This window comes from Rhinoderma darwinii, chromosome 6 (genome assembly GCF_050947455.1).
Source record: "Rhinoderma darwinii isolate aRhiDar2 chromosome 6, aRhiDar2.hap1, whole genome shotgun sequence".
Taxonomy (NCBI): Eukaryota; Metazoa; Chordata; class Amphibia; order Anura; family Rhinodermatidae; genus Rhinoderma; species Rhinoderma darwinii.
The window spans coordinates 82,368,206-82,391,070 of record NC_134692.1 but is presented as its reverse complement, the minus strand read 5'-3'; the positions used below and the strand labels follow the sequence as shown (position 1 = coordinate 82,391,070).

The following is a 22,865-nucleotide window of genomic DNA, read 5'->3' as shown; positions in this document are numbered from 1 at the left end:
AGACTAATCAAAACAATGTGCGAATCCGACCTTTGTAAACTTGGTCCCGAAGAAATAGAACTCAGAATAATTTATTCAGTTTAACCAAGAAAATTAGAGAAGAAACAAATTTTTTCTATATAGAGATGAGGAAAATAATTGTCAATTTTAAACGCATAATACTTTTTATCGAAAATTGTGACTAAGGGCCTGTTCACATCACCGTTGGCTTTCCGTTCCGGGGTTCCGTCGGAGGTTTCAGTCGGGTGAACCCCGCAACGGAAAGTGAAACCACAGCTTCCGTTTCAGTCGCCATTGATATCAATGGTGACTGAAACATAGCTAATGGTTTCCGTTCGTCACAATTCCGGCAGGTTTAAGCTTTAACGAAGGAATCAATAGCGGAGTCGACTCCGCTATTGATTCCGTCGGAAATCCGGAAACCAGTCGGAATGGTGACGAACGGAATCCATTAGCGATGTTTCCGTCACCATTGAGATCAATGGTGACTGAAACGGAAGCTGTGCTGTCAGTTTCACTTTCCGCTGCGGGGTTCACCCGACGGAACCCTCTGACGGAACCCCGGAACGGACATGAACGGTGATGTGAACAGGCCCTTATACTGGTGTAAAATACTAGCATGAAAATGTTTAATTGTACTGGTTTATGACGCCAGAACAAGCACTCTCCAGATGTTTCCTCCTCCCCTTTTGTAGGTTTAAAAAGAAATGCAAGTTTCTGCCAGGGTTCCCGGTTCTTTTAGGATATAAGACGGGTGCACCTTCTAAGTTCAAACATTATACTTGACCAGATGAAAGGACCGGTACGGTCTTGAAATGCGCAGTCCACACAAATAAAGAAAGATTTACTTCCATATACTGCAATTATTCCTACTTGCCTGGCACCGTCACCGAAAGACTTCATGAATTTTTCTTGGTTTTCCCTTGCATTGAATCTCTTCCCTATGATAAGGAGTCGTCCTTCTTGGGATCGCAGTAGGAGGAGGCCGGCACACACTGCTACAACACAGATCCACGACCGCTGTTTCCTCTGATATTGTGCCCACAACCAGAGAACAGGCGGACTGCTGTCTTGTGGTACTAGATGAAAACGATCAAGGTACAGATTGTACTGTGAACGATATTGCCTCTGAGGAGCGCCACTGTCTTCTCCCCTTTTGTGGCCCTTATCTTTCCGTTATAATAGGAATGTCTTCCTTTATTTCCCCCCCCCCCCCCCCCACCTGGCAGGTAAGTTTAGCAAGCGTGACATTACATTGGCTTACCGCTGAAAAGACATCTGCCAGTGTGGGTTCAGGGTGCTTCTGGTCTTGCAAAGCAGCTGCCATTTTAGATCCTGTGGGTTCAGGAGTTTCAGCCATCTCTGCGTCCATGTGAGCTCTCAGCGAGGTGTACCTGGATCCCAGCCCACCGTTTAGCAAACCTTGCTCCTCCACCACCTTAGAGCACCTCGCAGACCTGGCCTTAGCTGGTGTTTGGCGAGCAAATAGCTCCAGTCGCGACACTGTCTCCCCTCTTATATCTCTTCTCCTCTCCGAGAGTGTCGGCGCCATTTTGGGCCTCCTGTACCTCTACCTCAACAGCTTGACCTTAGAACGGGTCATGCTTCTTCCACAGTCCTCATAGCTTCTTCTCTAAAGTCCCCAACTGCTTCACTCACCCTTTCAGGCACAAGTGAGGAACCGGCAAGGTAAGTATATATTTTCAGGATAACGGTAGCGGGAACTCCGGAACCTGAATCCACTCATATGCCTCTAGGCCACGCCGCCTGTTATTTTAGGTTTAGTGTAACGTACATTTTGCATGTCAATGCAAAACGCGTTTGTGTGAGTCATGCAGAATGTCTGAAATTGGTGCGTGTTTGTTCGGAGAGGAAGCTTTTATTATTTTCCTACTTTATAAATTTGTTTACATTTTTTCATATTACTGTAATTATGACTTATTTTTACTATGGGGGCACAGGTTAGCAGCGAAAAAGTGTGCTGTGTAGAAATCTGTATAAACATCAATGCAAAGAAGACACAAATCGCGTCTTGTCTGCATGCCTCTAAGCCCTCTCAGCACGGGGATAGCCTGTGAGGTAATTAATGATGTCATAGGGTTCCCTAACAACCGCAAGGCAGAAGCAGCGCTTTTGTATTCAGGAACACATCACTCAACATGAGCGCTGTGTTCATTAACTTTTTGTGACTTACACGGACAGCCTGATCCTGTACTGTGACAGCCAAATCATGCTAATGGCACCTTGTGCCATCAAATTCCGCACGTAAATTAACTGTCTGTAGGCTGGCTGAACAGGAAGGTATTAAACAGATACTAAGAACACCAAAAATGCTTCCTTTTTTACTGTATATGTTTAAAAATGTATAGTCACAGTAGACAAACTTACTGATGCGGAAGACTATTGAGAGTGCTCTAGTGGCCAGAAAGAAATTTACAATACTTAAAGCGGATCTGTCACTTCTTTATGCTGCTTTATCTGAGGGTAGCTTAAATAAGTGACAGGTGCGGTGAGCTCAGGGTGCTAGCACTTCTCATATTTTTTCAGTAGTTTGAGCGTTACAGCCAATGAGTCCAAGTATATTCATTTTATGCACTCTCCCTACGCTCTCCAGCCACTGATTGACACTTTCCTCCCTATGCACAGTAACAGGGTGAAAAGGGTCAGTGGCAGGAAGCATGCATATAGGAATATAATGGACTGCATCGCTGGCCACGCACAGCAAGTATAAAATCGAAACATTCAAACTACTAAACAATACTAAATATGTGAGAGTACACTTAAATCAGTGTGCTTGTTGCATCATTATGCTGCCCAAATAAAGAAGTGAGAAATCCACTTTAAATACATATGGAGGGAGTACAGAACACAGGCATATATAAAAAATAAAAAAGCTAAAAAATAAAAACCATGCATACACACACACACACACACAAACTTTTAAATATGGGAAAGGATGCCAGTCTCCTCATAACATTCAGGTCTCATCATTAGCCAGGACAAGACAGCTGCAACATACAAGTTTGACTCCCACTGGGGCCCACCAATTCGACATCGCCGGTGTAGTAGAGATATCACGATAGCAGAATTTGGACTTAGATACCGATACTTTGTTTAGTATTGCGATTTCGATATCAAAACGATACTTTTCCAACAGTAATAATAATAAAAAAAATAAAAAAAGTTCTTCCATTTTCTGATGTGAGGCGCGTGGTGTTACGATGAATTTAACCTCCATGTGCCTCACATTAATAGTAATTAACCCCATCATGTTTCTCAGTCATAATGGGTTAGTGTGTGAGGTACATGATGGGGTTAATTTCTATTAATGCGAGGCACATGGAGGTTAAAGTCATCACACCTCGTGCCTTACATTAATAAGTTAATAATTTTGAATTATTTTTTTTTACAGCGTACACATCATAAATGACGCAAAAAAATTGTTGTGCAGGTTATTACGGCTGCGCCAATACCAAATGTGTGTGTATGTTTTATGTATGGAGATTTATTTTAATGTTTATTGTAAAAAAAGGTGTATGTGTATTTTTTTAAATGTAATATTACTTTATGTTTTTACTTTATTTTTAAACTTTAATGTACTGGCATATATCTATATGCCAGTACATTAGCCTGTGTATGTATAGTACACAGGCAGTTGTTAGGAAATACCTAAGAATGCCCTAACAGGAAATATAGTAAGACAGCCCTGGGGTCCTTCAATAGACCCTGGGCTTTCTGGCCATATATGGTATGGCCCTCGATCGAGTCACAGGAATTCCCTGTGACGTGATCCAGGGGCATCCCCCCTTCTCATTTTCTCCTGAATGCTGCAGTCCGCTTTGATCTCAGCATTCAGGGGAATAATGGCGGAGATGAGGTTTCTCTGATCTCCGCCATTATAGAGCAGGGCTGCGGTTGTGTAATACAGCCATTGTCCCGCTCCTGACATAAGTGTGCACGCGGTCAGCATGAGGAGATGCAGCGCAGGAACTGAAGACAGAACATGGGGGTGTTTTGCACAGCGCCCGCCATTTTCTGTCTTCAGTGCCGCCGCGCATTAGTGCAGCGCTGGCCGCATCACACCATGCTGACGGCGCGCACTTGTCAGGACTCAGAAGCAGGGTGATGGCTATATTACGCAGCCGCAGCCCCGCCCTCATCCATTCATGTGTTACTATACTTAGCTGTGCGGCCGCACAGGTTAGTATCGAAATACATGAAATAACGGTGTCGAACTGTTTGAGGATGCACAGTATCGAAGTTTCGATGCATCGTGCATCCCTACGGAGTAGATATAACTTTTACCTTTTTCAAGCTCGTCATCTCTTCCATCAAAATAAAGACTTCTCTTCTCACACTTTCTTTCTAAAGACAAGTCATGGGAGAATTTGCACTTGTCGCCTTTAGTGCATTGTCCTTGCTTGAAGAAAGCACATACTACAGATTTTGGATCAACACCTGAGTAAAACCAAAAACAAGAAACACAAAATAAAGTCACCCAGTTCTGTCCTTTTGTGAAAGAAAGAAATTCAGAAGAGGCCAGGATCACACACTCCAATCGTTAAAACAGTATTTAACAGGTCTATTAAAGGCTATGTACACCTGTGAAAACATTTTTATAAAATAATAAAACAAATGTGTATCCGTGTGATTGGTGCAACTTTGTAATTACATTTTATTAAAAATCATTCCTGTATACAGAACAGCTGTATCTAGCACGGAAACCTGTATCCGTTAGGTCAGCGGGACTGACTAGTTCAGTGACAATGGGTCCTGCGTGTCTGACACAGGATCGAGCGGTTACCGATCACATAGAAGTTCATAACTTAGATGTGATCGGTAAGGCTTCGTTCACATCTGCGTCGCGGATCATTCAGACCTTTCTGTCTGGGGAACCCACGAACAGAAACCATAGCTTTCCGTTTGCATTACCATTGATTTCACCATTGGTAACGCTTCCGTTGCTAATGGTTTACGTTTGCCTCAGTTTAGTAAGGTTTCCGTTTTTTTGGGCGGAATCAAAAGCGTAGTCAACGGTCTATTGATTCCACAAAAAAAAGAAACCTTATGGAACGGAGACAAGCGGAAACCATTAGCAACGGAAGCGTTACCATTGAAATCAGTGGTAATGCAAACTGAAAGCTATGGTTTCTATTGGTGGGTTCCCTGACGAAACGGTCTGACGGAACCCCGATGCAGATGTGAACGAAGCCTAAGAGCTCAATCTGAACCCGTCAGTCCCGCTCACCTGACGGATACAGATTTCAGCGTTTTGTTTTTAATAAAAATAACAAGTTTTTAAAAGGTCTTTAAATACTTTGTGTCCTTTTGAGTGTGTGACGTGTACTTTTCTTGTATAAACTCCTGTAAGTCTAAAAGTAAAAAAAAACACACCCCCCCCCCCCATCCCCCCTACAACCAACACTCCAATATTTCTTATAATTGGGATACTGGTCATTAAAAGGATATTCCCATTTTATAAGTTGATGGCATATTGCTAGGATATGCCATCCCTTTCTGATTGGTAGGTGTTCAACCACGGAGACTCCCCACCAATCCTGAGAATGAACGGGCTGCAGTGCTGTGTTCCCTTCACAGTTTTCCCTGCACAGTGGCGCTCCCAGCCACTAGCTGTGCAGAGAACTGCAGCATGGCCACAGTTCCCTGTACAGCGGGTGAATACGAGAGCTGCTATGCATGAGAAACATTTAAAGGGGACAAAGCTAGAAATGAGCAATCGCTGTGGGTCCAAGAGGTCAGACACCCATTAATCAGAAAAGGATGGCATATTGAGGGGACATGCCATTACTTTATTAGATGGGAACAAACCTTTATACGGCATATGCTAAAACAGAGGTGGGGAATGTCCAGCCCGGGAAATAATTTGGTCTGGTCCTGCCGGCCCGCGCTAACCTCACTGAGACCGCCACGTCATTCATTACTAGCCTCCGTCCGGCCTCCTCCTGCTCCTAAATGCGAGCACAGTCAATCACATTTAGGAGGAGGAGGGCGGACGAAGCCAAGTAGTGTCATTCGCTACTAGTGAATGAGGAGGCAGAGGCGGCCTGAGTTTGGTGGGTGTGTGTCGGCCCAGGAGTGGACCAGTGAAGTCACCTGACCTCACTGAATAACACTACTTGGTTCTGTCCGCCCTCCTCCTAAAATGTATACATTTATCTAGGGCCTCACGTAGAGTTAGGACCTAAATGCATTTTCGCGAGCCGCAACCTACTCCGCTGCCGCAAAGCAAAATAACCTCATCGCTGGCGACACACACCGGATAGTTATTAAAACGTAAGCGTTTGACCAAATATAGCAGGCTCATTTTTAAAGTTTGTTGAGTTTTGTATGGCCCAGGAATGATGTTATAAGCATCCAAATAGCCCTTGGAGGAAAAAAATAAAAATAAATAAATAAAAAAAGTTCCCTACCCCTGTGTTAAAGTATATCTGCAACGCAGGGGATGATTTTCCAAGTGAAGAAAACTTCCCATTGCTGCAATTGTTCCTGTATATTGTTGAACGTGGATTTTCTTGTCCTACAGCTGATTAAATGCTGAATTCTTTTTTTTGCAGCATAGCCAGACATATATCATTAAGATTTGGACATATCACTGGAAGACCAAGTATAAAGGGGTCTAATATACTAACTAGAAATTTGTCCCATCTGATAATGTAGAGCATGTCAAACTGGTAACCACATGTACCGCTCTGCTGCCAATACAACAGCAGAATTCAGATCTAGCTCCCTTTATGTATCGATGAAACCATTAGACTGTGTACACTAGCATTAGGACTCCCATTCTTACAGGAGCCATGACCGATATGACAGATTCATTATGTTCCATTTTTACCCCTTCATAGACTTAGTCCCTGTTCACATCAACGTTGGGCTTCCATTTAGCTTTCCGCTCAACTGTTCTGTCAGAGGAAGAGATAAACGGAGACAAATGGAAAGTGTTGTTTCCGTTTGCATTACTATCGATTTTAATGGTATTTTTTGGTTTTAGTTTGCCTCTGTCCCGCTATAGCTATGCACTGGATTGCAGCTAAACCTCCATCTGTTCTGCGTGGAATAAACTTGTTAATACCATTGTTAATTACGAGCAATTATTATATCAGCACCGTGGATGCCCTGATAAATTTCAGAGTTTGGGGTCAATGGCTAGCTACTTCTGAGATTTCTGTGGAAGACTCCTTTCTCACACCTAGACCCCAAAATCCCTGACTTGTAGGCGACCTGAATCTGTATGGAGTAGACGAATGGCATAGGCATTTAGTTTTGTTATTTGGTTTATAATTACTTCTCCTTTGCAATTATCCTGTGTAATATCAGCGATTTGATAAATGACACATGTATCTTGTATATCATTAATGTACATTGTTCTTGATGCAATCTACTTTTCTTTGTTGTAATATTGAATCGCTATGTGTACTTTGTCTGCAACAAAAACAAACTATAGGGTAGTGAGCTGCGCTATGGTTTCCGTGAAGAAAAAAAAATGGAAACCTTGCGGAATGGAGGCAAACTGAATAAAAACACCATTGAAATTAATGGTAATGCAAACGAAAATGATACTTTACATTTGTCTGTTCCTCCGACGGAACAGATTAAAGGAAAGCCAAATAGAAGCGGATGTGAACAGGCCCTTATAATTGTCAAATAGCAACAGAAACCTAGCGGAAATGGATAGTGATAAAACAAAAAATAAAACAAAGTACAACCAACAATGGAGATTCGGATGCAGCAAGTACCCATTAACATACATGCTCTGAGTTCCAGAGATTATATGTAGTTTATCTACCTTTGCTGACCTTTTGCGCAGCTACTACCGGTTTAAAGAGTTCATTTAGCTCTTGTAGCTCTTTCTTTTTGTCATCCTTTTTATTTTTCTTGTCACCTTCAGCCTGCGTGACCTAAAGAATAGACAAAGCAGAGAATTTTCTTTCAATTGAATTACATTCTTCAATATGTTTTAAGAAAGGCCTATCATCATCATCAGTAAACCTGAGGCCCATCAGTAAACCAGAGTGCTTGGAAGGGCTCCACTGGCCACTTCATTAGAGTGCACAGTGCAGTCGAAGTTCAACGATTCCTTCGGTATACAGTGCAGTGTCTGAATTTTAACAGTGCCAGCCTTTCTCCCCAACTATTTTTTTTTTAAATATATCTAAAGGTGAGCCTTCCAAGTGATCAGTCCACCAACTAAGCTCAAATAACAGAGCAAGTCTGATTCTCCAAACTTCCAGGCTGTATTTTTACATGATTGTTTAGCAAAAATGGCACATCAAATTATATATATATATATATATATATATATATATATATATATATATAAATATAAAATAAAAGTGAAAGAAATCCCGATGGTTCCAAAGTATGTGATTTATTCAGTCAACAGCTAAAACGTTTCCGTCCTGCTATAGGACGTTTTTCAACACGCGACCCTGGAATGCATACAATATAGTGATCAGTGTGAATCCACATTAGAATGTGAAAAGATCACGTTCTAAGGCCTCATTCCCACGACTGGGTTTCCCGTCCGGGTGCAGGCCGTTCATAAATCGGCCGGCACCCGGCTGCATTAGGAATAATAGACCCCTAATGGGGCTATTCACACGACCGATTTTTTGACGGCCTGGAAAACCGGCCGTCAAAAAATAGGACATGCTCTATCTTCGGCCGGGTACCCGGCCCCCATAGAAGTCTATGGGGCCGGGTAATACACGGCCATCACCAGGATGTGTCACGAGTGATGGCCGGGTTTTCCGGCGCTTGCGCTCCATCTCCTCCTCCTCACAGCGCAGAGTTCATGTGAGGAGGAGGAGTTGATGCCATTCTGACGAATGGCTGTGCGCTGTACACTGTGTGGCAGGGCCGGGGAGTACAGCAGGTGGAAGGGAGCGCTGCGCTGGCTCCCTTCCCCTGCTTGTTTTAAAAGCGCCCTGGCCCGGCGACACCTTCGATGGCGAAGCTAGCAGCTGCTGCTGCTACTACTGCAGCGACGCCACTATATAGCAGAGCAGGGAGGTATCTCCCCGCTCTGCTATGTGCTAGCCGCACTTTAGCTCCTTGAAGGAGCGGAATCCCCGTGGTTTTGGGGATTCCGCTCCTGGACAGAGCGCTTGATGTCTCTGTCCATATCTGGGCAGTGACATCAGCGGAAACTCCTGAAGCGGAATCCCCGAACACATGGGGATTCCCCTTCAGGAGTTGCCGCTGATGTCACTGTCCAGATCTGCCCAGCCCAGATGCAAAACTTTATGCAAACCGCCCGGGCAGAATGGCCGATTTTACCGGCCGGCACTCGGGCGCGACCCGGTCGTGTGAATCCCGCCTAAGAGACATCGAACGAGGCATGGTCATCGGCAGTAGACTAGTATTTCAAAAACGGTGAACCTTGTGGGGTTCTCTCAAGCAATGGGGTCAAGAGAATGGTGCGATTGAGAAAAACATCCAGTGAACGGGGATCGTGTGGACAAACAAACAATTAGTTGGAAAAAAAAAAAAAAAAGGGGTCAAAGGGGGATGTTACAAATCATTCTGACGAACAATCAAGAAAATTGCAGTTGAATACAACGCTGGTGCTCCAGCTAACCCGTTCAAAAGCAGAAATTGTTCCTTAGAACAGATGGGCTATAACAGTAGACGAGCAGCTCCAGTGCCATTGCTGTTTAGGGGAAACAAAAAAAGCAAGACTTCAGTGGGCAAGACTGCAAAAATTGGATTACTGAGAAGTGGGAAAAGATATAAAATAAAAAATAAAAATAGCCAGATGAGTCCAGAATTCTGTGGCACCATGCTTGTGAGGTCAGAATTTGGAGCAAGCAGCATGAACCAATGAACCTTTCCCGATAGGTGTCAACAGTTCAGACTGGTGAAGTAATGGTGTTGGATTGTGGCCAACCAAATTCATTCCTTCACGGCAGCTGTCTACTAGTAATGACGAGTAGTTCTTGAACGACTGATCTTCACAGTGAACCAAGTAAGGATCCGTGCACATCACGTTTTTTGGTCTACGTTTAACGTATACACCATTATAAAGTGTTAAACGTATACGTCATGAACGCTTTAATGCCCCTGTTCGTAACGTATATGTTAAATAGATAACATTAGGCGGAGTTCACAGAGTTTTTTGCAGGCAGAAATTTGGAATTTTGAGGCAGATTTTGATCTGCCTGCACGCAGTTTGTCGCTGCGTTTCCGCTCGCACCCATTGAGCGCCACGGGCAAAAACGCAGTGAAGTACGCTTTCTCTGCCTCCCATTGAGGTCAATGGGAGGTCAGAGGCGTAAACGCTCGAAGATAGAGCGCGTCGCTTCACTTTCCCCGCGAGCGTTTTTTACCGCTCGTGGGAAGAAAAAAAAAACTCCTCCCATTGATTTCAATGGGAGGCATTTTCGGACTTTTTTTTTTTTTTTTTTTTAGCATTTTCCGACGCGTTTACCGCGTCAAAAAACTCTGTGTGAACAGGGCCTTATAGTCCACAGTTTAACGCATACATCGCCCATAAACTATAACGGTGTTCATTTATTGTATTCGCCACGACAGACTGTTGAAAAGCCAACGACATACGTTAAACGTAAAGCTGAGCGAAACGATTCGACACAAATCTTATAAGCTACGAATTTCCCAAAAGCTTTGGATTTTAGCGAATCCGATACTTTTGGGATTCGATCTGCAGGAATTGCTCAAAGTGCCAGCCGCCATTTTACAGATCACATGACCTCGGGCAGCAGCCCGGCCTGCTTCCATATAATATAGAAATAAAGAAAAAGAGCACTGCGCCACATAGTGTAAGTAAATCTCAGGAGTAGCGGTCAGTAAATACAAATGAATGCTCACCACAGGGCAGAAGGATATTCGCGTTGAAATTGCTGTATGGAGTGAGTGCTGCTGCCGAGATCCCAACCGGTGAGGCCAATTGGCCACCGCAAAAGAGGCAATATATGTTGAAGGAAAAAAGGACCAAAAAGGGCACGGATACTCAATAAAAGTAAATATGATGATCAATGATAATGTTTTATTACAATCCAGGCTACGCGTGTCAATGCCGCACCGGCATCTTCATCAGGCCTAATGAAGATGCCGGTGCGGCATTGAAACGCGTAGCCAGATTGTAATAAAACATCATTATCATTGATCATCATATTTACTTTTGAGTAGCAGCGCCGTTTTTGTTCCTTTTTTCCTTCAACATATATTGCTTCCCTATAATGGCTTTTAGGAAGCCCTCCCCCTAGAATAGCCAATTGTGTGGGGTACAGGGTGTGAGTCACTAATGACGGGGATATTAGTCATAGCCACTATAAACAGTACAAGCAGGAAATGCTGCTGCGCGAGAAAGACAGAGCGCGCGAGTCAGGAGTCCGTTACGGTCATCGTGTTAATCAGGCAGGCACAGTCAGGAAGGCATTGCTATGAGTCAGTGCTGCTGCAGCTATACAAAAATCGACAGATTCACAAATTAAATGTAAGAAGTGACAATTTTTTTTTTTTTTTTTTTAATAAAAAGCCATTGCTTCTCCACTCTCCAGGATGATCAGGCACATGTAGTCATGGAAGTGGTGGATAATATATGCATTTTCTTTAAAACAACACCAAACCTGTTGCTACTCCCAGAAACATTTTTGGACCGCTTCTGAAAAAGCCATTGCTTCTTGCGATAAAACCATGTGTATAAATACAAACAGGCACCTGCCCCCAAAAAAGGGATCATTATAGTGATTTTTTTTTTAATTTTCAAGAGCATAAGAAATCCCACAGTGCGGTGGGTTTTTAAGAGGCAGTTTGTTACCAGTGGCTACCATTTATTTACCCGTAGTCAAATATGTTGCTGTCACTTTTACATTACTGATGCTATCTACATGTTAGAGCTTGAAAGGGGTTGAATACAGTCCCAATAGACCTTTGAGTCATACATAACCTTTCAGGGCACTTTCGATTCACAATGTATTTATTCGGACCAAAATCGAATCTGATAGGTGGCTCGAAAGAATCAGTAACAAAAAGAATTTTGGGAAAATTTAGTCACCTCTAGCTAAACATACAATGACGTACGTCACCCATAAACTCCCATGTTGAAAAAACGGATACTACACTGTTTATTTTTGGAGGGACCCCGCGAAAACACTTTGAAGTATACTTGCATATACGAGCCCATATACAGGACACTCTTTTTGCCTCTGTTGGGTTAATGTACACGCTAAACATAGCGTGCAGAGAGCCACAATCCGTTCACATTCCTGGCAAAGATTAGTTTGTCAAAAACTAAAGATGGTGAAAGGAGTTAGACAGTGATTGATAAAGCACAGCAGCTCTAGTAGACGCACTCACTGCCTAACTCCCACTTTTTTAGTTCCGGATGTTGGAAAGGAAAGTAGAAAAACACAACACAGCCCAGCAAATACAATAAAAAGTAAACCCTGAAACTGCACTGTCTAGATACAGCCCGAGGGTGAATTACAGTGAGTGTTTATATAAAACTCACCCTTTTTTGTGATAAAATCACTGTCCCGGAAGTCCAGAGGTCCAAAGTCTTGTTGCTGGCACTGCCTTCTGGATCACAAATTGTGCTATATAAGCTAGGTGCTGCTGCACTGCTTTTCAGCTGTCCTACACTTCTATATATGCAGATGATTGAATCATGGCACTCTAGTTTATTCTCCTAGTATATTAGTTCCATAATTCACAAGTTACACGATACATTCCCTCATCAGCCTCCTAAGGACACAGTGCGGAGTGCTGCATGCTATAAGCAATACTGTAATTCTGTTCACTCCAGCAGATATTTTCTGCGTGTTCTGATTTAAACCTTTTACATTGGTTTACCATACAGTCTGTCACCAAATAGATTGACTGCTGGACAAGAATTCAATTTTCTAAAAGGTAGACAGTCATTTGTACAGATGGAACTTTAGTAATACAACAAGTTTGAATCAGTTATATCAACTTATTGTAATAGGACTATAAAATTCTCCAGGGAGCTTATACTGCGCACGCGCGCACGTACATGAAGGGAAGCAAACATGGGGAGGGGTGCTCCTCTGGGGTAATATTGTTTGGTGGAGAGAAATATATAAGGCAATGCACTGTGAGCTAAAAAGACTCACCTGGTTTAGTTGTGCAAACATGGGCAGAACTCCACTGCTTTGCATCAAAAAGAACGTACTTCCAGATGGACGCCGGCTGCCACCCACTACTATTCCACGGGCGAATGCACGATGCCCGGGGAGAAGGACATGAATGCAGGGAAGAAAAAGGCGTAGCTTGGGACACAGCGCCAGACAGGTAATTTGTTGGAGTGAAGACTACCAACGTTCTCCAGTAACTTTCTTTATTTCACACAATACGCGTTTCAGGACCGAACAGGTCCCTTCGTCAGGCATATACACAGTACATTGAATTTGACACCCTTAAATCTTTACTAAAGAACCGGGAAGAAGAGATATGTTCCTACCGGGTTACAGTATATGGGGCGAACCAAAGTAACGTTTGGTTCGCCAAAACCTCAAATTTCTCTCTCTTTGAGAATATACTGTGATATGTTAAACAGTTTGATTTTTATGGTTTTCACCATGTCCTATTGGATCTTTTGTCGCATCTTTGCCTTTCTGGTTCTCATATTGTGAGAATTGTTTCTTTAATAGGCAGAAAAACAATAGACCCAATAGTGGCTCTGATACAAATAGGGATTCACCCAAAACCCATGTTTCATCAAACCCCACTGCACAGCCTAATATTTTAACACACTATACTTCCATTATTGAACTGGCGGGGAATTGATTGAGGTCTTCAGGGCAACATCCCTAGAAAGAAAATGAATAGTTTTTTACTTATTGATATTGATAAAAGTATTACGGTCACGGAATGACAATGACCATTTGACAAATAGTCTGTTTTTATTACGGTGATATGTTGCCAATCCATCAGTTAATGATTGCTATACTAACCACGGATGTCAGCTAATTCAAACTTGCACTCCTCCCATCTTTTCAAATTGAATTGTGTGTAACCATTGGCCGGTAGGAACATACCTCTTCCCGGCTCTTTTGTAAAGTTTTAAGGATGTCAAATTCGATGTACGGTGTATATGCCGAACGAAGGGACCTGTTCGGTCCTGAAACGCGTAGTGTGCGAAATAAAGAAAGTTACTGTAGATCATTTTATATCTGAAATAAATCAAAGGAAGAAGCGCCTCATGGTGCGGAATCCCAAAACAATGCTGAACAGAAATGCAGGTGTAAGAATTATCCTCACCTGTGAAAGTTGTGCAGTGTCCATCCATTGTGTGCCTATCAACAGCGTTGTGCCTGAAGTTGCTGCTGCTTCCAAGCCAATGGGACCAAAAAAGTTCCACAGCGTGGCAATGGATCAGTGCGAAAAAAAATTAAAATATCTGTATTAGGTCTGATGAAGGCGCCAGTCCAGCGTTGAAACGCGTTACCTTAAGGGTATGTTCACACGATGAGAGGCATTTACGTGTGAAAAGACAGACTGTTAACAGCTGCCTCATTTCACACGTAAATGCTCCTCCTCGCATTTTGCGAGCCGTCTGAGACGCTCGTAAATCTTGAGCTGTGCTTCATTGAGTTCAATGAAGAACAGCTCAAATTACGTGGCAAAGAAGTGTCCTGCACTTCTTTGCCGAGGCAGTCCAGTTACGCGTCGTCGTTTGACAGCTGTCAAACGACGACGCGTAAATTAAAGGTCGTCTGCACAATACGTCGGCAAACCCATTCAAATGAATGGGCAGATGTTTGCCGACGTATTGTAGCCCTATTTTCAGGCGTAAAACGAGGCATAATACGCCTCGCTTACACCTGAAAATAGGTTGTGTGAACCCAGCCTAATACTTAACTCAATTTCTTTCCACCTCCGGATGGCGTAGCGCTTCTTTACTTCCTCTAATATATATATATATATATCGGTAGTCTTCACTCAAACAAATTACCTGCCTGGCGCCGTGTCCCAAGCTACACCTTTTTTCTTCCGTTCGTTCACACACACACACGAGGGTTAAGTAAAAAATTATCCATACTCCGGTTATATTAAAACTTCTGTTGGCCGCAGTGTTTTATCAGCGCTTTCCGTACGAGGTCATGGTCTCCCCAGTCACTGCTGTGCAGGTTTGAACGTGTTACGTCTGTTTATTTGTGACTGCGTTGAAAGAAACAATGGACGCCCCACTTGTGATTTGCACGAAAGAAGAGCAGCGTGCAGTGATTCGTTTTTTTGTGGTCTGAGGGGGGGGGGGGGGGGGGGTGTCTGGTGCCGATATTTATCAAAGACTTTGTGCATAGTATGGAGAAAGTGTTTTGTTGTGAAGAAGTGTATATGAATGGATAGAGAAGTTCAAGGAAGGTCGCACAAGTGTGAGTCATGAAGAAGCCGCCGGACGCCCGTCCACGCCCAAAGACAACATTGAGTGTGCACGTGAACTGATTCTATTGGATAGACGATCACCTGTTGGGTCCCCTGAAAAAAGCCCTACGAGGACGAAGATTCCCATCTGATGAAGAGGAAGACAGCGGTGCATCTGTGGCTCGCAGCTCAGCCTAAAACATTTTTTAATGTGGGAACATGAAAGCTTGTGGACAGTCTACACACCCCTGTTAAAATGCCAGGTTTTTGTTTTGTTACAAAATCAGTCCAAGATGAATAATTTCAGAACTTTTTCCACCTTTAGGCTACATTCACACTGCAGTGAAAAAAAAATGGCCATTAAAAACTGATCAACTATCATTTTTTCATGGCCGTTTTGCATCAGTGTGTCTCTAAATTTTTATACATTTCCAGTCCGTCTGTCCGTTTTTAATGGCAGTTTGTCATCCGTTTGCCATCTGTTTTTCATGGCGGTTAAAAAAAATAAAAAGAAAAAAATGGATGGATTTCATTTGTTAGGTTTTTCTTTTGCCCCAACCCCCTGAAATCACCACAATGCCCATGAAGATAGTGCTGCAATGACCCTGTACATAGTGCCACAGTGCCCACTGTAGATAATGCCCACAATGCCCACTGTAGATAATGCCAGAGCCCACATATAAAGTGACAGTGCCCACTGTAGATAGCGCCAGTGTCCCATGTAGATCACACCACACATATAGCACCCCCCTGTAGACAGAACACCCCACTTGTAGATGCCACACCCTCTCCTGTAGATAGCACCACTGCAGCAACGGAATCCCTCTGGCCGGGGTTTCCTAATAGACTGAGCCCCTGACGTGTCTGCCCATATATGGACTGTGACGTTAGGAGAGCGGAGCAACACCTTAACGTCACCGTCTATATATGGCTAGTGACACCGGGGGCTTGTCCAGGAGCGGAATCCCCTGCCAGAGCAGGGTCTGGCCGCTGGAGATTCCGCTCCTACAGGGTGCTATCTTTAGGCAGGGGGTGCTATCTACATGGAGGGGTGCTAGCTACAAGACTGAAGTCCCCAGCCAGATATCTGATGATAGAGGTTTATGTCCCCCCTCTGTGCAAAACTAGTGTGGTAAAGGAACCGCTGAACCTTGTTATAGTGATACATAGATCTCCATAGTCTCAAGTAGAGAAAGCGCGTCACCGAGCCAGATTCACACTGCTGCTAAGCAACCATCCCGGGCAGATATATAGAGAAAGAAGCAGCAAGAAAAATAACAGATGAGAGACTGACACAAAGAAGACCATAATGGTACACATGGAAAGTTTTGTTTTGGCCGGAGTTTCCCCTTTAACCCCTTCCCGTCGTAAACAACTTTCAGATTAAAATTTTAGTTTTTTCCTCCCCAACTTCCAAAGCCATAACTTTTTTATTTTTCCGTCTATATAATCCTATGAATTTTGCGGGTTGTAGTTTTTCATAGCACCATTTATGGTGCCATATAATGTACAAGGAAACAGGGAGAAAAATATTTGCGGGGTAGAAAATGACATTTAAAAAAAACCAGCGATTCCTCCATTGCTTTTTGCGCTTAGTTTTTAAGAAATTCACTGTGAAATTAAAACATGTTAACTTTATTCTGCGGGTCAATATGATTATGGCGATACCAAATATATATTGTTTTTCCTATATTTTACAAGTAAAAAACAGTGTAAAAAATGTGATTTATTGTCTCCAAATTCTGAGAGCCATAAGTTTTTTATTTTTCCGTCAATTAATTGGTATGAGGGCTTATTTTTTGAGTGATAAGCTTTAGGTTTTAATTATACCATTTTGGGGTTCATGCGCCGTTTTGATCACTTTTTATTCGGTGACCCAAAAATATAGATTCTGGCGTTTACAAAAGGCGTACACCGTGCGGGTTAAATAATTATATATTGTAATAGTTCAGACTTTTACGGATGCGGCAATACCAATTATGTTTATTTATTTACTATGCTCTAGGGGGAAAAGGGGGGGTTTTGAAATTTATAATTAATTTTTTTTACATAAAAAAACAAACTTCATTTTACTAATTTTTACTTGTCCCCAATGGGACTTTAACCAGCGATCGTTGGATCACTTGCACAATATACTGCAATACGAATGTATTGTAGTATATTATCTTTCTGACAGGCTTCTATTAAGCCAGAGCTTAGTAGGAGCACAAAGATGGCGGACCTGGGGGCCTTCATTAGGCCCCCAGGCAGCCATAGCAACCATCGCCTCCCCGCGATTGTATTCCGGGGGGCGCGATGAGCTGCTAGAGGGGGTCGCCCCCCTCTTTCTAACTATTTAAATGCTGTGGTCGCTACTGACCGCGGCCTTTAACGGGTTAAACTAGCGGGATCGCGCTTGAGAGCGATCCCGCTCGTTTCTGTGAAGTGTTGGCTGTAACATACAGCCGACACCCACATCGTATGGAGCAGGTGCACTCAATACTTCAAATGTCAAGAAGGGGTTAAGGCACTTTGTATTTTAGGCTCTGTTCACACTTGCATTTGTGAAAAGATAGCTGACGACCCATTAGAAAGTCAATGGGGATTTGAAACTTATGATGGATCTATCAAGCAGATCTGTCATATCCGTCATGTCTCCTGTGAAAACAAGACACCAGTGTGAACAGAGCTGAAGAGGCTAAGCACATTGTAAGTACGACTACAGAAACTGCTCCCAACTACGGTTATAATACTGTTACTTACCAGCCTAGGGTTCTGCTGCCCGCTTTTAACCTGCTGTGTGACATTTTTGATGAATTTTTGCTGCTTGGCACCCTTTTTGTTCTTAAGGCCAAACGTCTTATCCTTTAATGAAAAACAAAAAGTTATTTAGGACAAATGACGTTACCACACTGTAATGAAATAGTCGACTTGCCATATCAGTAAGGTTTTTTAGCTTTTTTCAGTGCTATTTTTATTAGTAAAATGGACTGCACAATCTATTGTACTAACATCTCCATAGGACGCCGACGTGAGCATTTTATCCCCATTTTACAAAAGGATCAAGAATAAAGGCCCTTTTACACTGGCCGACACTCGGCCGATGCAGTGAGCGCCAATCAACGAGATATCGTTGATCGGCTCTCGCTTGCTCCTGTCACACGGAGCTATGGATGGGGACGAGCAGTCTTTACTCTGATCGCTCGTCCCAATACATCATCATCATCATGTCGGCAGCGCGTCTCCCTGTTTACACAGGAAGATGTGCTGCCGACAACTATAATCTTACTTTATTAAAACGATTACACAAGGCAATCTGAAACGAGCGTTAGATGAACGCTCGTCTGCCCGATAATCGTCCTGTGTAAAACTCCCTTTATGCCTCCTCCAAACAGACTATTTCTGGCGTTTTAAACTGCCAGCGCTTGGTAAAGTGTAACAGTGTTTTTCATTTAGTGTCATTTTGTGCATGCTTTTTTTCCTGGTGTTTTGAAGTCCCATAGAGAAGCCTATGGGAAAAATGTCATACCCAGAAGAAGAGGAGAGGTTTGGTTTAAAAATGACACCTCCAGACTGGTAATATCCACTACATGTGCCCTGCCTTTCTCAGCAGAGCATAAAAATAAAAAAAATATCTGTATGCCAGCATCATTTTTCCTCCTCAACTGAAAGCACACATTTAAAGTAACTACATTATGGCTAAGATGCCATAGTTTTAGCGTTTGTAACAATAACGGTCCAGGATTATTGTGCAAAATCCACAATGATAAAACTATTGTTCACTATTCACTCATACTATACAAAAAAAAAAAAAAAAAACTGCACTCTCATTTAACTTAGGCCCCATGCACTCGTCTGTGCAGTATTTAGGGTCAGTAAATACTGCACTGACGGCCCGCGGAGCGTCATCCGCATTTGTGGACCGTGTTCACACTAAAGGCCTTAGGCACACCGTAATTACGTATTAAATTGCGGACCCATTCACTTCAATAGGCCACGGACACCCTTCTGTATATTTATGGAGGTGTCCGGGCCATAAAAACGATCCGCAAAAATATAGAATATGTCTTATTCTCGTCCGCAATTGCGGAACAGACATGCCCATAGAAGTCTATGGGCTCTTCCGCAATTGTGGATGGCTATGGATGTGCATCTGTATTTGCGGATCCGTATTTGCAGACTAACAATCCTTACAATTGTGTGCATGAAGCCTAATATAGGAGCACGGTTCGCAAATGACGTCCTTTTTTTTGCGGCATATTTCTACGGCTCGGGGACACACCTATAAATATACAGAAATGTGTCCGTAGCCGATAAAAATGAATGTGTCAGTATCTTACTCACAATTACGGATCCGTAGTTGCGGATAAAAATTATGGACGTGTGCATGGGGCCTAATATGGCTGAATTGTAAGATTGGAATAGTCGTCCTACTGCCGGGAGTTTCTAGTCAAATCAAACTAATATCTTAAAACACATGACACCTGTAAGGCTATGTTCACACTGAGTATTTTGCAGGAGGAATATCTGCCTCAAAATTCAGTTTGGAAGTTTGAAGCAGATTTTCCTCTCCCTGCACGCCGAGTTTTTCGTGGCGTTTTCCGCCCGCCGCCATTGAGCGCCGCGGGCATAAAACACAGCGAAATACGCTTTCTCTGCCACCCATTGAAGTCAATGGGAGGTCAGAGGCGGAAGCGCCCGAAGATAGGGCATGTCGCTTCTTTTTCCCGCGAGGCAGTTTTACTGCTCACGGGAAAAAGACGCCGACGCCTCCCATTGCAATCAATAGGAGGCATTTTCGGCCCGTTTTTGCCGAGTTTTGCGACGCGGTTTCCGCATCAAAAAACTCTGCAAAATACTCCGTGTGAACATAGCCTAACAGTGTAAACATCCATCTTCTCAGTTAGATGGTGCGGTTAGAAACTTTTGGCATGTAAACGGGCTTTATCGGAGGCTTGTAGCGCAGTCCCACCAGGGTCATGTAGAGTGATCATTTATTCATTCCTCGGAAGTCATTTTCAGACATTGTGACATGCGTTGTATTACCTGGCTGCCCCTATACGGTGTGTATCTGAACCTAGGATCACACTTTTAAGTTGAGTTTTTGTAATGGCAAATAGGAGGGGGACTATTTCTCATACAGCGCAAAAAAACAACAACCATTGGCATGCTGGGAATTGGTTTCTCTGTGGTGTTCTTGTAGATTGGTGTTGTATACCAGTAAAGATTAAAAAATGAAAACCCTCAGTGATTCTGAATTGGACTGGCGTAGATGGCAGCTCCACAACGTTCTATGCAGAACGACAGCCAAAAGATGAACCAATGTAAACACTGCGCCCCATTTATAGCGAGATCATTTTTTGTGTGACTCAAGTGGCTTGGGAGGTGCCAGAGGAGAAAAGGAACATGACAAGGGAGAAGTATTTGCACCTATATAAAGCCGTTATAATGTTCCGAGAGCAACGCTAATTTCAACGCGCTCCTTCTCCCCCTTGTTCCAGGGCACAGCAGCCGTCATGCGTGTTCAATTTCCACGTGTATCTACATACAATAAGTTGCTGCATTTGTATTTCAGTTCCTCATAAGGCTCCTTTTTATTTTTTTAATACGCTTGTCGTTACAGGGGTCTGTTCTGAGGTAATCCAGGATAAAAAAAAAACTGCCTAAATCAATCAACTCACCATTCGAATTCCTCAACATTTCCTCACCGCTGGCCGGGTTCCAGGCCGCATCGCTGACCGTGTGAGGATGTTTCACCCATTGGGCCGACGCGGCCCATGACAGTCAGTATGCAGGCGTGTAAACAGATATGACTGGGGATCCAAACAGCGGCAACATGGGAAAAGTGAGGTACTCTTAAGCGAATTATTTGAAGAGGTTTTTTATTATAACATTTTGGGCAGTTAATAAGTTTTGCTATCCCCAGAATAGTCGCATCCAGGAAGTGTTGGCCTAGGAGCAGAGGGGTTATAGAAGAGGAGCACTCGTTGCGATCACGGTGATCGGTCTGGTGTAGCAGAACCCCATCACCTATAGGGCACTTTTATATATTGAAGTACAGTTTGATCATCGGCTAGTACTGTGACCAGTATGTTCAACGTGGCTAAATAGAAGAGGCGATTACACAACGACTAAGTAAAATGAACATGTGTCCAATAATTATTCAGTTATTTTAGTACCACAGATGGAATAATCAATATAAACAATTGTTGTCTATGGTCTGATCGCGGGAGGATTCTTAAAACAATTAGATCAGGTCAAGACTGGACTGAATAACAGAGTCAGAAGAGCCCTGGAATAGGAAGGAGGGAGCACAGGGCACGTTGGAGAATATATGACAGCCGGCAGGCCGTGACTACTTCATGTAAGCGGACACATGTAGAGCTAAGCACAGCGCAAGGGGCCGTATGGATTCACCTCTATGATCTTCTCTTTCTTCTTTTGTTCAGTCTTCTTGGCGGCCTGGGGAGCCGGTGCTTTCTTAGGCGGCATTGCGGTGCACGCAGTCCTAACTGTACTCCCTGCTTCACAGAAGACCACGCTTTACGGCTGGAAGTTCGACAGTGACGTCATCATTCATAGACTTGCCGGAAAGACAGGAACAGTGTATCCTTCTGCAGCAGTTTCAGGACTCGCTCCCCCATGATACTGTTCGGTCTTCGAGCATCATGGAATATGTAGTCCTACAGATGTCCATGTGACATTGTCCCTTACCTCACACAATCTCTTCTACTGTTCCCTGTCCTTCTTTGAGGAGGAGCATAATGAGTTAGAGGTGATCTCTAATAGAATAAATCTAATTTGTGGTGTATCATAACAATATAAAGCTTGTTTTGCTTCAGCCATTATATAAGATCATTACTTTATTAATCCCATTAGTTGAATTTCATTGTCGACAGCGACTCTAGCAGACACACATAGTACTATCATAACGAATAACAACAAAATATTTAATAAGGGTAAACCAACATTGAGGAAACTAAGGCTCTGTTCACACTGGCGTCAGGGCTTTGTTTTTACAGAGTTTATGAAGGATATTAGGGATCCACTATTTTCCTTTTCCACTATTGACTTACAGAAGCCGGCGCCATGTATCAAATAGATCACAACAAATCCTGCCGATCCTATTGACCCATAATGTTGTTCATCATAATTCTGGTATTTTTTACTGCAATAATAGCGCTGCAGACTGCTCTGAAGCTGGCCATACACGCTAGATGTATGTCGACCAAGAGGCAGCGGCTTTAGCCTTATTGAAAATCGCGTGTGGGGGAGTTGGGAGAAGCAATCATTCGGCAGACAGCTATCTAAAGTGTATGGCCAGGCTTCGTACACATTTGCGTTGAAGGCTCTGTCCCAGATTCTGTCAAAAATGCCCCCTAAAAAAATAGCGCAGCATGCAGTGCAATTTTTCGGAAAAAATAATGGACCCATTAAAGTCAACGTGGTCCATCAGCAGCCACTGCTTTCAGTCATGTGACGGATCCGTCACAGCATTAAATTTCGTTTTTCTAAACAGAAAA

General features: G+C 43.2%; 1 protein-coding gene across 2 annotated transcripts in view; it reads right to left on the bottom strand.

The window, feature by feature from the left end:
- ZC3H15 (zinc finger CCCH-type containing 15) overlaps positions 1–21,929 on the bottom strand; it is a 120,652-nt gene extending 98,723 nt beyond the window's left edge. Inside the window, exons 1-4 of one of the 2 annotated variants that reach the window (XM_075831281.1) lie at positions 21,760–21,929; positions 18,106–18,207; positions 7,805–7,916; positions 4,306–4,458 (exon numbers count right to left, since the gene is read on the bottom strand). In XM_075831281.1, the coding sequence (XP_075687396.1) occupies positions 4,306–4,458; positions 7,805–7,916; positions 18,106–18,207; positions 21,760–21,834 (442 nt within the window). In that variant the 5' untranslated portion in view covers positions 21,835–21,929. Of the gene's footprint in view, positions 1–4,305; positions 4,459–7,804; positions 7,917–18,105; positions 18,208–21,023; positions 21,727–21,759 lie in introns of those variants that run through there. The other variant, XM_075831282.1, reaches the window with a different exon arrangement.
- Between the last annotated feature and the right edge of the window lie 936 nt (positions 21,930–22,865).